Source organism: Nelumbo nucifera, chromosome 3 (assembly GCF_055504915.1).
Source record: "Nelumbo nucifera cultivar China Antique chromosome 3, China Antique-T2T, whole genome shotgun sequence".
NCBI lineage: Eukaryota > Viridiplantae > Streptophyta > Magnoliopsida > Proteales > Nelumbonaceae > Nelumbo > Nelumbo nucifera.
The window spans coordinates 90923851-90939099 of record NC_142651.1 but is presented as its reverse complement, the minus strand read 5'-3'; the positions used below and the strand labels follow the sequence as shown (position 1 = coordinate 90939099).

The 15249-nt window shown below is 35.1% G+C and overlaps 2 protein-coding genes across 2 annotated transcripts; one reads left to right on the top strand and one right to left on the bottom strand.

The window, feature by feature from the left end:
* Positions 1–362: 362 nt before the first annotated feature.
* SWEET2 (Nodulin MtN3 family protein) lies at positions 363–3588 on the top strand. Its single transcript, XM_010275100.3, has 6 exons — positions 363–1037; positions 2231–2267; positions 2365–2581; positions 2681–2839; positions 3034–3153; positions 3271–3588. The coding sequence occupies exons 1-6, from the start codon at positions 977–979 to the stop codon at positions 3382–3384; spliced, it is 708 nt and encodes a 235-aa protein (XP_010273402.1). The 5' UTR covers positions 363–976; the 3' UTR covers positions 3385–3588.
* Positions 3271–10958, bottom strand: LOC104609028 (uncharacterized). Its single transcript, XM_019199711.2, has 2 exons — positions 9611–10958; positions 3271–8759 (listed from the first exon to the last, which is right to left on the bottom strand). The coding sequence occupies exons 1-2, from the start codon at positions 10082–10084 to the stop codon at positions 8718–8720; spliced, it is 516 nt and encodes a 171-aa protein (XP_019055256.2). The 5' UTR covers positions 10085–10958; the 3' UTR covers positions 3271–8717.
* Between the last annotated feature and the right edge of the window lie 4291 nt (positions 10959–15249).

Below are 15249 nucleotides of genomic sequence, written 5' to 3'. Positions count from 1 at the left end.
GCCAAAAATCGTTTCTTAAAATTAGCTTTTTTAAGGAATTATTATTTTTGATGGTTTCCTAATTTCCAACTGATTCTGGTTTTTTGAGGATGACATCGCTTCCAATGTGACATTAAATAATAACTTCAATGTAGTCATTGAGAATTAGTATCAAAGAAATTCAAAGTCAATTTCTCAAAAATTGACTACATGATAAAAATAATATTAAAGAACAAAATTTACCAATTTTTAAAAATCACTGATTCCAAAAATCATCAATTTTTAAAAAAATTAGTAAGAAAAAATCAACATCAATACCAAACACCACTTTATTTTTTAACCCTAAAACGCAACAGGTTTCCATTCATTCTTTTTCTCACAACGACGATCAAACATGCTTCAATTTGTTCCTTCTTCAGCAACAACGATAAGCTTCGACTTGTTTTTTCTTCTCCGAAGATAGTGAAGAAACAATGGATTATTTCTTGTTTTCGGATAAGGTAGGCCCATATTATAAATACGTTAAATGAGCGCTTAAAATTAAAATATAAGGGTATTTTAGTAATTTAGTGTATTTTATCATTCGATTGGCGACTCGACTAACGACCAGAGTATTTATGGCAAATGAAAGCCGACGATCCATAGTAGGGGGTTCCATGTAATTTAACCTTTTGTTTTCCATTCGAAGAATCCGCGAGGATATTCGTGACTACAAATTTCCTCTCTTTTTTATATATTTTTATTTTTTTAGAGACTGCAGAGTTATTTATGTGAGTCCTACCTTTGAGAAACTTGGAGGTGGAGGCGTGGAGCCTCCGACTATTTGTTGTCGATTCCTTCAGTTTTACAAAACGGGAAAACAAAACGTAGAGAGAGAGAGAGAGAGAGAGAGAGTTTGAGTTGTGTGTGTGAGAGAGAGAGAGTTTGTATGAGTTTGAGTTGTTTGTGAAGCGTCAGGAAGATTTGCTTCTTGTGTCCGTCGCCCTTGAAACGATTGATGATTTCTCCTGGCTTGGTTTCCTCATATTCAGTTTGCAGCGATGCAGCTGGAGTCGCGGGTACCCTTCTATTCCCTTTTATGCTTGATTTTAAATTGTTGCTTGATATCTGTTTTATTTTTATAATTTGCCTGATATCTGTTCGATTCTCTTCTTTTTCTCATTTTATTGGTGTTGACGAACCAAAAGGCATGATTGCTTTTCTTGTGCAATGAAAAACAAGAATCCATAATTGAATGTGTTTTTTCTTGGAAAAATTCATTTTTTCTTCTCCAGGATTTTTTCATGTTTCTTCAACTAGCAGAGCATTGCAACAATTTATTGCTTTCTGGGTTTTGTTTAGGATCAAGTTCGACAGCATATCATGATTTTAAATGCAATATATATCACCCCCCTTCAGAGGTAGTGGTGTGTTTTGGTAGAGAGAATTTCTGACTGAGAAAGAGCCTTTTCATTTGGTAAAGGGTTCCAAGTAATTTGATCTTAACGCAAAGGAATGGTTAAGGGGGTTTTATTTGTGCTTGTTAAAGAATTAGGAAAGACAATCAAGCTTGAAGTCGAAAGTATGTTTTCCAATTTCCTCCAAGGGTCTTCTCCCTAAGATGAAGGAGACATACTTTTACTTCAGAAATGCGAATATTTTGTTGAAAATTAAAAATTGATAATCTCCCACGCATTTCCAACCATTTGGAAGCCAAAGTGGAAATTCACCTCAGAATACCTTTGCACCAGCCGTTTAGAGAAGGAGTCCTATAATTGCTTATCTCAAAATTTCCCCTCAGTTTCTGTTTATTTTGCAGGAAACATTGGAAAAGAAAGTACTTTCCGGGAAAACAACTTCCTGAACTTTTAACAAGAAGTTTGTTTTTTTTTTTTCAAAAATGCAGAACTGAGCATGACAGAGGACTTGAGACCTCGGCTCTATCTACTCTGACAATGGATTTTTGGTGGGTCCCACCTAGTTGGGGCCTTAGCCTTATTGGACTCGCTTTGAAAGTTTTGCCATGTGGAACCTTTGTTTTCCAAGTTGCACTAAAAAATAAGAAAATAAATTTCTAGAAAATTTTATGGTAACAAAATGCTTTCTAGAGAACAAAATTTCCAACAAATAGGGAGCCTTGAAGTATTTACCCGACTTTCTACCATAACAATAATTTTGTGCATCTGGTATCACATTTTAGATGCTCTGATTAATTGGACTTCCATAAGCTTTGCATAGAAGATCTCTAATGCCCATTTCTCCTTTTGTGTAGGGAACCTTTTTGCCTTTGTGCTGTTTGTCTCACCAATGTAAGTTTCTCTGTCACCATTTTATTTTTTATGATGCAAGACTTCAAAGAATTATCTGTTTACCAGACTTGATATTGTTTTTTGTCCTCTTTTCCAGACCCACATTTAGGAGAATTGTCCGAAATCAATCGACAGAACAGTTTTCAGGATTGCCTTATATATATGCCCTCTTGAACTGCTTGATCTGCCTCTGGTATGGCATGCCCATTGTAACACCTGGTATTATATTGGTTGCTACAGTCAATTCCGTTGGGGCAGTTTTCCAACTTATCTACATTAGCATCTTCATTACATATGCTGAAAAAGCAAAAAAAGTAAGTTTCTTATCTAGATTTACCTGCAACTATCACTGTGAAGGGATCTCTGATGGTATGATATATTTGCTATTATTAATTTATGGATATTACTGGCAGGCAAAGATGGTGGGATTATTGTTGGCAGTTTTTAGCTTATTTGCAGTAATAGTACTCGCAAGCATGAAGTTATTTGACTCTTCTACAAGGCCAATCTTTGTTGGATATTTGAGCGTTGCTTCTCTCATATCCATGTTTGCTTCCCCATTGTTTATAATTGTATGTTTCTTTGGAACCTTCTGCACTTTGCTTTCTTGTTGGCGTTCTTCTTGTTTACTTTAAGTCTTTAACTAGCTCAAAAGAAATCATACACATTTTTTTAAACAGCTTACTGCTTATTTTGTGTCATTAATTTTATTTGTTTTGATTTCCCACACAAGAATTTAATTTTCTATAGATATTTACTTGTGCAGAATTTAGTGATCAGAACAAAGAGTGTTGAATTCATGCCCTTTTATCTTTCCCTTTCAACCTTCTTGATGAGCATCTCTTTCTTTGCTTATGGGATGCTTAAGTGTGATCCTTTCATTTATGTAAGAATCCTTTAACACTTGTGTTTGTTTTCCTTCGTTTCAAGTAATTCATATTTTCATGAACAAAATATTTTAGTATATGACTGATTTTTTGTTACTCTTCCTTATAAATTTCAGGTTCCAAATGGAATCGGAACTATTCTGGGAGCAGTACAATTAATTTTGTACTGTTATTACAGCAAAACATCAAGAGAAGACTCAAGAGAACCTTTGATAGAATCATATGCTTGAGTGTATTTGTTAGTAATTAATCCAACTTGCAATTTGTTTGTTATACTATTGCGAGGCATTTTTTTTTTTACCAATATTATGTTTTGAGGTATCTTGCATCATTTGTTGATGGAAAAGTTGGAAGTTGGAATTGTAAATCTTCACAGAAACATGTTTTATTATTCACTGCATTTAATAAAAATAAATATACATCTTATGAAAAAATGGATATTTTGGTACTTCATCCTTTTGTTATTCCTTCTGCTTAGGCTTTATTAGAGGAAATGAACTCAATATGAAAGACATAAGATGGAGAAGTGGAATGCAAGAGTTAAAATAGGAACTAACAGACTTGATGGCATTATTTGACTACTCAACTTTATCTGTTACTTTCTTTTCTCAGGAGGGGAGTGTGCTTAGTTATGGTCTGGCATTGTTTTTTTCTCTGTAAGGTGATGATTTTAACTGCTTGTCTGTAGGATTTTGGCAGACGAGGGTTTGTTAAGTTGAGTTGAGTCTGGGATTCTGTCCTTATCTTACTGCACTTTTTTTTTTTTTTTATTTCTTTCAAAGGCCTACACAATGGGGGGTAGTCCATCCCCCAATCCATAACCCCCCCCCCCAACCCAAGTGCAGGCGGGATTTGATCCCAAGTATCCGCTATGACCAGCAGGAGACCTTACCAACCAGCTGGTTGGCACCTTGCTATCTTACTGCAGATTGTTTCTGTTTCTTCACTTTGAAAGTAGTAGACAAGAAGTTCCTATTGCATGATTTCAATGAATAGGCTGTAGTTAACCTCGAAAGGACAGTGTCACCACTGCCTCCTCCATCACATGTGTTTGTGTTGATGCATTTAATAGTCACATTAGAGTCCCTAGCCCTTTTTACACAAGGGACTATGTGGCTGATGCGGACTAGGGGGTGAACATGTTGCTAATCTATCAGGTTTTCTACCATATGGATCAGCCGGACCATCTCTCCAGATGGGAGGAGGAGGCCATATCATATTTGGGAAGATCCAAAGGTGTCTGGTTAACCTTATTAGTTTATGTTCTTTAGCAAGTCACGTGTGTAGATAGACATAAGGTGCCACATTTGCACAATGCACACATATGCTACTTGTATAACTGAAAAGACATGTGATAAATTTAGATTTGTGCAGTCTGTCTGACAGATGCAGCAATTAACTCAGCCCTTGCCACATAACCATCATGATGCAACTCTCCTCTCATTATTTTCTTGAGTATCAATCTTTAGATGCCTGAGAACAATAGTTGGTTACAAAAGGTATGAACTTAGAAACATTGCCCACTCGAAAAACTCTAAAGGCAAAAAGAGGTAAAGGTCTTTGTTTTTTTTTTTGTGTTTAAAATTTCTATCAAACGCTAACTGTTGTGATGGACCCAAATTTGGCGGGTCAGAGACTGGGTACCAGGCTACCAGCAGGGGCTACTTCAATTAACCAGATCCATATCTTCCTGTAGATGATCTTAATCTCCATATGAATTTGTTCTTGTACATTTTTAATTTGTTACAAGGATATTATCAGTCTCACTTCTGGTGGTCTTTATAATGTTAATTCCGTTATAGGTATAGTGTTTCCCGTTGTTAGTTACCATCTTTTAGTGGTTACCTCATAAGGATGTTATCATACTTTTGTCTATAGCTTGTCTAGGTATCATTGGGTCTCATAGTTGTCAAGGCAATGCCTAGGCGGGCGCCTAGGCGACAAGGCGCCCTTTGAGGCTCGCCTCGCCTAATCGCCAAATGGCTTTGTACTATGTATTATAAAATGCTTTTTTATTCTTTATTTTTTGACATTATAATTATAAAATAGGCATTATTAAACTAAAATATTCATTCTGTGTGTTTATATACTAATTTCTTTTTATTATTTTCTTATTTGTTAGGGTTTAATGAATATAAACATTGCTAAATGCTGTGTTGAACCCCCAAAGACTTTAAAACCTGAACCAATAATAAGGAAGAACTTAAAATTTTGTCTAATCAACACATTTTCTACTACTACTACTACTACACTACATTTTCTAATCAACACATTTTCTTTTCTTCTTTTCCTATAACAAAAATAAGGGTTCAGCCCCTATATTTTTTTAAATTTCTTTTTCATCTCATGAATATGTTGATTTTCTATACTTTAACATGAACTCTATATTTTTCTTATGAAAATTATGAATAATTATGAAGGAAATATGGTTATGGTACCTAGGGAACTACCCTAGGATCTATGTTTTCTACATAAAAAATCCATCACCTAAGCGACGCCTAGGCGACTAGGCAACAAGGCACCCCCCTGTCGCCTAGCCTCGCCTTGGTGCCTTGAAAACTATGTTGGGTGTAATGTTCCAACATATCATATTGTTTATTCAGATTGCAGATGATAACATCCTAAATTATACCTTTCTGTGTACATTATGGCCTTCAACCGTTGTGCTACTAACCAAACCAGCTTGGTGATTTTATGCCTTTGCTAAGAAAAGAGATGCAAAGTAATTTCTTAGCTTCTCATCATGATTTTCTGTCTCCACTTTTTTCATTAATAGCTCACTTGAGCAGATTAGGTCTCGTCCCTTCACCTTATCCATTCATCCCATCAATATCAAAATGCATATTTGAGAATTTGGAATCTTCATTTGCATAGGGATAAGTGCAATATATGCCAACATCTTGATTTCTGGTTTCACCAATTCATGGGGGGAGTAGGAGTATGTCTGTCAATTTTCCTGCTTGATTCAATATATATGGGATAGCTATCTTTGATTATCTTGAGCACATTATTTTTAGGTGTGTGAAAAATTTTCTGTTCAGACATTTTTTTCCGATCATGTAATGACTGGATGATATATTATTCTTGAAGCATTATCTTAATAGTTATTTCAATAAGGGAAAAACGTAATGCTTAATGCAGTCTGCTGGTTTCTTAGTTTGTTGATTAGGGAGAGTGAGAACAAAGTTCTGAAGAATCTACCATGAAGCCTGACCCCCACATAATTCTTTTTTGATTAATGACTGAAATGTTATTAATATTGAAAAAAGAATCTGTATATACAGTGCCCATCACCACACAAACAAGTGTGGCCAAAGCCAACCCCTATACCCAAATCTTAATTCTTACAACCATTCAGCATTTAAAAATCACCAAAGAAAAAAAAGACTGTTTCCTTTGCACTCTTTATATAGCTAAAAGTATCAGCCAAACCATTGGCTGATCTTTGCACCCAATTGAAGTTGAGGTTCCTTTATTGTCAAGCTTAGTATTTCCTTTAATGTCTGCCAAACTGCTAATGTCCTATCTTTGTTCTGGAAACCAGCTAACCACTACTCTTGAATCACCTTTCACTGTCACATTGCTGTAATTTAGTGTTCTTTCCAGTCTCAAACCTTGCAAGGCTGCAGATGGTTTAGCCTTAGAGAAGGTTTCAACACATAACAGACCAGAAAACATTGCTAGTATTGTTCCATTTCACCCCTACATAACACCCCCAATTCCTGAAGGGCCCAGATTACCTAAGCCACACCCATCAAAGTTCAGCTTCATCTGGGCTGTGTGCCACACCCATCGAAGTTCAGCTTCTTTGCCTAGCTTTAGATAAGGATGGAACCTGCCGCCAACCTCTAAGAATGCCATTCACTGAAAAGTGAGCAAACATATCCAAGGGTTTAATCTAATGTGTCACCAACATTGTTATGGAATCAGGCACAATTTCCTTTCTCTTTTCTTTCTCTTTGAAAATTCTTCCATTTCTCTCCTCCCAATCTGACAAGACTGTAGCTCTTATGCATATCCACTTTACCTTCCCTCTCTTCGAAGTTGATTAAGCCATGCATCACTAATAACTCCCAAATAGAAGTTATTTGAGGGACATAGTGAGGAGCGTCCCGGACTTCCAATCAGAACCATAATACTGAATGGTCATAACCTTCTCTATGATTTAATTGGTCAAAATATTCTCTGTAGCACAGGACATGTTTAGGGTTTTGTGAATTTTAGCAGTTGACAACTTTAAATTTCTATTTACTGGTACTTAGAAAATGTAATTCACATGGTGTTTTTTGTGGTTATTTAAATGAAATCTAGTGCGAGCAAAAGTTACTGTTCTAAAAAAATATTGTTCTTTCGCACAAGACAGAACCATTTGAGATGAAACATTATTGCTCCCACTTGTGAAATTTTCCCAGAGGGCAATCCAGAGCTACATTGAATGTGGAATTCTCCATTTTTAGTATCACTCTATCCCTTGTTACAGTCCAAAGTTTGTAGAGGCTGATTCTGAGAAAGAATAAACTCTGTTTCTTGGGTAATAATTCTTCCCTCTGTTACGGATCTGATGCTTCATGAGAGGACAGTGGTAATTGTACCATCTCTCAAAAGAATTTTCATTCAACCGTCTCAATTCTGGCAGAAAGGACTGGTCGATGACAGATGGAGATGGGCAAATGTAGTGATAACATAGACGTGGGTCAAATGATAGAAGATGTTGCGGATACCAATCTATGAACATGTGGAGATACTATGGACCCGTTTGGTTTGCAGGATTAGGGGTGGTTATTCCGATTCCAACTGTTTCATTAGATGGAATTGGAATCTCATTCCTAAAATGGCATTCTCCCATTCGAGGGAATGACCTTCCGCCGCCCCCTCCCCCCTCCTCCCTCTTCCTTTTGGAATGAATTCATAGACCATTCCCATTTTAATTACGATTTCAAAGGATTTTGATTCTAATTCAAATTCCAATTCGACTGCAAACCAAATAGACCCTAAAAGCATTTTTTTACGTAGTTGGTACTAGAATTGAGGTTATTGAAGGGCCATGGCACTGGTGTATATGCTTTATATACTTGGTTATACCCGTACCAATCACATACGGGGATCATCGTATCTGATTGTCCATTTGGTGGATGTTGCGAATCCAAAACGTTGGTGGTTCTTTGACCTTCAGTGGAGAAACACGAGTCTATACCTGTTCATGGGCCGGGCTTCGGGATTGGCCCATGAACATTTTGCATTTCTAAGGGTTGGTGTTTTCTCGAAAAAAAAATGCCAACCAAACAGAGAACGTTTCTTTGAACCATGAAGTGCTGATGTGGTGCTGATACGTTATCGTTTTTTAGTGAAACAGTACTGGTTCGAAACATCTGAAAATTGATATGCATCAATACATTGTAATATTTTGAATTGATCAATTTACTTAGACATGGGGACTGATGCTGGTACTCATTGAGAAATTAAAACAATTTTTACATAAATATTCCTGATCAAACAATGAAGAAAACACTTTTTTTCTTGCATTCTGACTCTTCGGAGACCAGGTAAACAGAGAAACCAAAATTTACAGGAGATCTCTGAGAGTCACAACTGCTTCTCGTTTTTCCTATCCAACAGAGCAAACGAATGAGATATTAGAACAACTTTTATTTATCTGACCCAAAAGCGTCCAAAACCCAGGACCTGGTCATCCGTCCAAGTCACCGGTCACCGGTTCAACTGCCTTGGTCAAGGACAGTTTGAAATGGTCTGAAACGTTTTTAGACCAAACCAAACCATTGTAGTATAGAAGCCAAATAAGATCAAACTGTTTTGTTACAGTTTGGTCAAGTTTCTAATATGATTTAGCCATTATGTTAGGTGTGGAATTTAAAAGTTCATCATAATATATATCCTTGATTTATGTTTGGTTTGCTTTCTAAAATTAGTAAAACTAAACCAAAATTATAAACTAAAATTTGAAATTATCTCAAAATGAACTAGACCATTTCTAAGTCCAAACCAAATCAAACCGTCAACTCATTTTGGTTTGATTTGATTTCACAATCTGGACCATATAATGAACACCCCCTCCCCCGGTGCACCTGTTCATGGGTCGGGCTTGGGCTTGATTTTTGCCAAAATTATAATTGGGCCTGGCCCAAAGCCCAATATCAATAGTGTAAAATCAAGCCCAAATCCCGGCCCATGAATAGCTCTCATTTAATAAATATTTACCCTTGGCCGAAAGTCTGACCAATCTGAGCTGGGTTAAAGCGGTAAACGAACTCATACATTTGGGCCGGCCTTTTTTTGTACTTCTGATCTTGGTTGAGTATTAGGCTGCATTTGGGATTAAGAACTTTATCTCCTTTTTTGCTGTTAAAATGCCCATATGAATACAGAGTTTTTAACTGCAAAACGAAAATAAATCATTGAAATGCCAAATGCAGCCTCAGTCTATAAAGTCCAAATCACCTGGAGAGTAGTGGATCCTCCGTTGGAGTTGGAGTGATGAAGCAGCCTTCCTTGCTCGTCATAAAGGATGAGCCCGCTGAACTTGGGTAGCTCGCACTTCTCTCCCATCAGAATCGGCCTTTGCCACACTGGAGACACCGAGTTATGGCTCTGCCACCTTCCATTTGCTTCATAGCTTCCTTTCACCAGCAGTGGTGGCCTGCGCTGCTTCCAGTTCCCGGCGTCCATGTCCTCCCACCTACACGCTCCACTCCACCGCACCGAACACATCAATGCTCTCTTTATCGTTCCCCAACCACCTGCTTTAACAGCACCAGGGCCTTCGTCGATGAGCTCCTTCCCTCCGATCTTCTTCCTTTTCAGCATCGTCGTGGCGCAGAGTCCGACGACGGCGAAAGCAGCGCACACAAAGAGAAGTAGTGTTTCCTGGGTCGACAGCTTCAGTTTGTCTTCCAAACTCCACAAAGCTTCCATGGCATCTTAGGCTGTGAACTGTGTGAGTCGTCTCAGTGTCTCACTTAAGACTTGAGTGGTTTACTTATTGTTTAGGCCTAATGAATAATGGCTAGCTATTCCACTGTGGGAGTTGGCGAACTTCCCGTGACGTCCACCGGCCACCGGACCACCGCTGGCAGGAGAGTGGGCCGTGGCCCGTGGGCCAATCTGACGATTTGGGCTGGGGGTTACTCCACCCGGTAGGGAGCTAGGGCTTATATAGAGGCACAGGCACTTCACGGGACTTGTAGCCTTTTCCGATTCTCGGATTTATTGCTTAAAATCTTCCAGACCCAGGTACAAAATTACAAGTAAACCCCTCCATCTTCCTTCCACCATGACATCAAAGCCATACAATAAATTCCATAGGATGGATGATTCGGTGGTTTTGATCTTATCATCTAACGGTCCGTTTGGCTTGCAGGAATAGGGGTCTGGAATTGAAATCGGAATGGGCTATTCTGGTTCCAACTGTTTGGTTGATGGAATTGGAATCCCATTCTCATTCCTACTGGAAGGCATTCCCCCATTTAAGGGAATGGCCATTTCCTGCCCCTCATTGGAAATGAAATCCCATTCTTATTGATTTTAATTCCAATTTTTATTCTTGTCTGAACCAAACAGATTATGAAAATGGACCATTCCAATTTCGATTCTAAAGAATTTTAATTTTAATTCTAATTCCAATTCCAACTACGAACCAAATGGACCCTAAATTGATTTGTGAGATCGTTAAATACAGTTGTGGCCCACCAACAATTTGTATCTGTGCCACATATATTTTTTAACGACTTAAAAGATTCAGTGAGTTTTCAGAAATTGACTTAAAGATACTTTATCTTTTAAAATAGATTTAAAATACCTTCTAACTCTTTTACCTTTTCATTTTAAGAAAAAGGGTAATGAAAATATAATTCTTCTGGTGTATTATATTGTTATTATTCATTTGTGATGCATTTTGTGGTTCACTTGTGTTCAACAATTGCAATTAGTATTCTCTTTGGAAAAACATGCAGCCCAATACAACAAAACCTTAGAATTCAAATTATTGACTGTTCGGCCCATTGTATCATGAATAGTAGGGTTTCATGTTTCACCTAGTTAAATAGTCATATTTATTCACTGTTCATTCGAACCAAAATGTATTATATATAAGGGGGATCCGTTGCATAGGATTTATCAACGAAAAGTGAAACAATGGAAACTGTTAATTATATTAATAATTTTAGTAATTTATTATAAAAATAGTTTAATATTTTAGATTAATTATATTAATAATTTTAACAAAAATAATAAATTATTTCTAATTATTCAATAAATAATATTTTTCTCTTTTTATCCGTTAGTGTTATTTTATTTAATTTAGTCTCTTAATCATTAAATGTTATAATTAAATTAATCTATAGATTAACTTTTTAGTCATAATTAAATTAATCTAAGTGCAAGCTCAACGTTTAAGACTGTGAAACAAATCTTCGTCCCTACCTCCATCCCCATCCCTGCCAAGGCAATGTATATAAGTATAAAAAATTAAATTTATCAATTATAAACTTTATATAGTTATACATAATATATATGTATACATAAATATTGGATTTTGATCATTGTTGTTTGGTTCATTTGGAGTTGGAATTGAAATCAACTAATAATTAATATCTTAGACTTGTTTCTAGATAGACCCTTTTAATATGTGTATTAATTTTAGTAATTTTTATTAATTATAGTTATTAGGTTTTAAATATTATTATTATTATTATTATTATTATTATTATTATTATTATTATTATTTATGTCATGTATCACAAATTACAGGTTTCTAGACAAACCTGTTTAGCTTGTCTTCTTTGTATAAGTGACAAAACGGGTTCTATATTTTAAATTTTTGTTAATTTTTTATTTTTATATCATTTTAATGAGTCTTCTATTTTATATAAATCTCTTATGTAGTGTGGGCACTATGCACAATAAAGGTCTCAACTCATAAAAAATATTTATTTCAACAATATTATTAATTAGTTAATTAAAAATATATTAATACAAGGTTATCTAATAAAATAAAAAAAAGAATACACAAAGTTACAAAACAAAATACAACATTAGGACACAGGTTTTATTTGCAATATATCAAACCCATATTTAAATTATAATATTATTAAAACTATCAATTAATAGTTTTTGTATTTAAATTTCTTATTTTTATTAGTGTTTATTAAGTTTAGGGGTTGTCTCAAGCCAGTCCCCGAACATCAAAACGTGTCTCTATTGTACCCAAACTTTTAGAATGTCTCTAATAGGTCTCATCTGTTAACACTTTGTTAGTTATCTGTATCATGCGATGACATGTGCCACATAAAACTTTTAAAAATATCAAAACTACCCTTCAAAAGAATAAATTGTTCATTATCTTCTACCTTGAAAGAAGATGTTGTTCATTGTCTTTTACATTGAGATTGTTCGTTGTCTTCTACCAGTTCTACAACCGACCTATTCTACTTTTGTGAGGATGGAGTGCTCAGGGGAAAACATTGTGTTGGTAAATGTTTTCTTTTTGAATCTGAATATGAATGAATAAAATTTGGAGGTAGATGTTTTCCTTTTCCAACACCAATCCAGTCCTTTAGGTAGTTTCCAGTATGTTAAGGTCCGATAATCCACTCTGGTGAATGCTAGTTTTCTTGTAAGATTTAATCTTTTTCTTTTTATTTTTTTTTTTATATGAGGAGGATTGAATCTTTGACCTTCCAAGATGTGACTTAGTAGCCATTTGGTGGTGGGTCGTGATCCAGGTCGTACATGTATAATGATAATTAGATCATTTAACTTTGTACCCAGATGGTGAGGCTGGCAAAGGTGGTGGAGCCACAACAACAATTTGATCCAAATGTTTAGGTAACACGTGTCATTATTAGATTTGACACTGCTTTTCAATTCAAAGTTAAATAAAAACCAAGCTGAGCTTGTTGCAACTGGGGTAGGAGAGTTGTTGACGACCAACAATAAGAACAATTGAAGGACATCATAATTCGGTTGAGACCCATTATGACTACATTCACATAAAGAGATTATTTCAAGCCTTTTGTACGAGTAATGCTTTATTGTGGTCGTGCATGGTGAGCATGGAAACATTTAGAACTACTGAAATTGGTTATCCAAAAAAAAACGTTGAGAAAGTGATCGAGGAAGAGAATGATTGATTGCTAAATAATTTCATGTAGAAAGGCTTTGATTTCATTGTGTCATTTTACAGAAGAAAAGCACCTTGTGGACTTAAGAATATAGATGGTTCAGACTTCTTAGGATAAGGGCATTTGGGTGGTTGATAAGAAAATTAGATGATTTATCTATTAAAGTCCCTATTAGATACATTTAGAAAGTTCGGGTATTGCAAAGACATGTTTTGAAGTTTGGGGGCTGACTTGAGACAACCCCTAAAGTTCAAGGTCCTCATAAGAAATTTTTCCAAAAATAAATAAAAAGCACACAATTTAAAGTATCAATACACCCTTCCAGTATATTGGGGTGTATTGAAATTTTGAACTTTGCTAGAGAATCCCCCCCAGCCACTCATACTAATTATGGGGCCAATATTCTACTATTTTTTATTTATGTATTCTAAAAAATTTTGTTTGAGGCCCATTTTTTATATTGTAAATTTAGGTTATTATTTTATTTGATATATAAATTTGTTATTTATTTTAAGGGATCAAAACAAGTTTTATTTCTAAATAACAACCCACTTTAAGGATCCTACAGTAATTGAAATGAGTTTAGTTTTTTTTTTCCTTTTTAGTGGAGGTAACTACCATTTCAAGCTCATACTTTCTTTCTTTTTTTTCAAGTGAGTAAAGACAGGTATGAGGAAGTAAGTTTTGTTTGTAAGTGGAAGTATTCACTTTTGAGATTCTTTCTTGAGAAAATAAGATGCCACTTGTCTAGGGGTCAACCTTTCTCTTATGAGTGGTGGACTTAGGTTGTGTGATTACCTATAAGAGAATAATTCTTTTGGGTGTATCAAGATAGCTATACTTTGGTTTTTGTTAGTAAACATAACAAAACAAATTCATGTTTCAAAATAAGGCCTTGTCTCTTAGGCTCAGTTTGGAAGGAGTACAAATACAATCAAGATAGCTATACTTTGGTTTTTGTTAGTAAACATAACAAAACAAATTCATGTTTCAAAAAATAAGGCCTTGTCTCTTAGGCTCAGTTTGGAAGGAGTACAAATACAAATATGTACAATACAAATAGATATAAAATAATAAAAAATACAAGGTTTTGCACTATACATATTTGTACTCCTTCCAAATGGAGCCTTAGAAGAGAATAGGAGGGTAAAATTGGATTTCTAATTTTTTTATGTGTTTAATTGTGACCTTTCACTAATGGAGGGTATGTTTTAGTCCAATGGGGTTAATCCACAAGGTGTATTTAAGTTTATTTTAAAACATTAGGGTATGTTCAAGTCAATTTTGAAAATTCACGGTATGTTTAAGTCTTTTACCCTTTTTATTTAAATACCTATTTTTTGAGCTAGTCCTACAGTTCTTACCCTTTGATCACATCATGGGTTGATCCATTTGACTTGATTGGTTGAATTGCTTAGCTGCCACTAAATGAAATAATAATTCCATTTTTTTGATTGGTTTAAAAAAACATGAGTTTTATATTGTTAAAAGTATTGTACATAGATATAATTAATAGAATTTATTGGTGATAAAATACATTAAATATAAGATTTAATGAGAGAAAATAGAGATTAAATACGTTAAATATAAAACTTATGAGAGGGAATTGAATGAGGTATGTAGTAGCTCAAATTACATTTTCTTTCCTTAATTCAAAAATAGGGGTATTTTGGCCAAGATGTCAAATGCTCATTCATACTTTTAATAATAGTGCTAATATAGATCTAGATCGTATTTGTGTCATCAATTGTTTAAGGAAGGTGGTGGATCCCGTGTGGAGACCAAAGATTGTGCTTGATGAATGCCTTCAAGGTTCAAAGTATTGACACAATATGCTTGATATAGGGTGTATCATATTGTACCTTTGAGTGTTGATACACTTATTTACAAGTGTTGTCAAGAACTCCTTTTTTATTTAATAATATATATAAAATGATAGTTAAAGGTGAAATTTGAAAA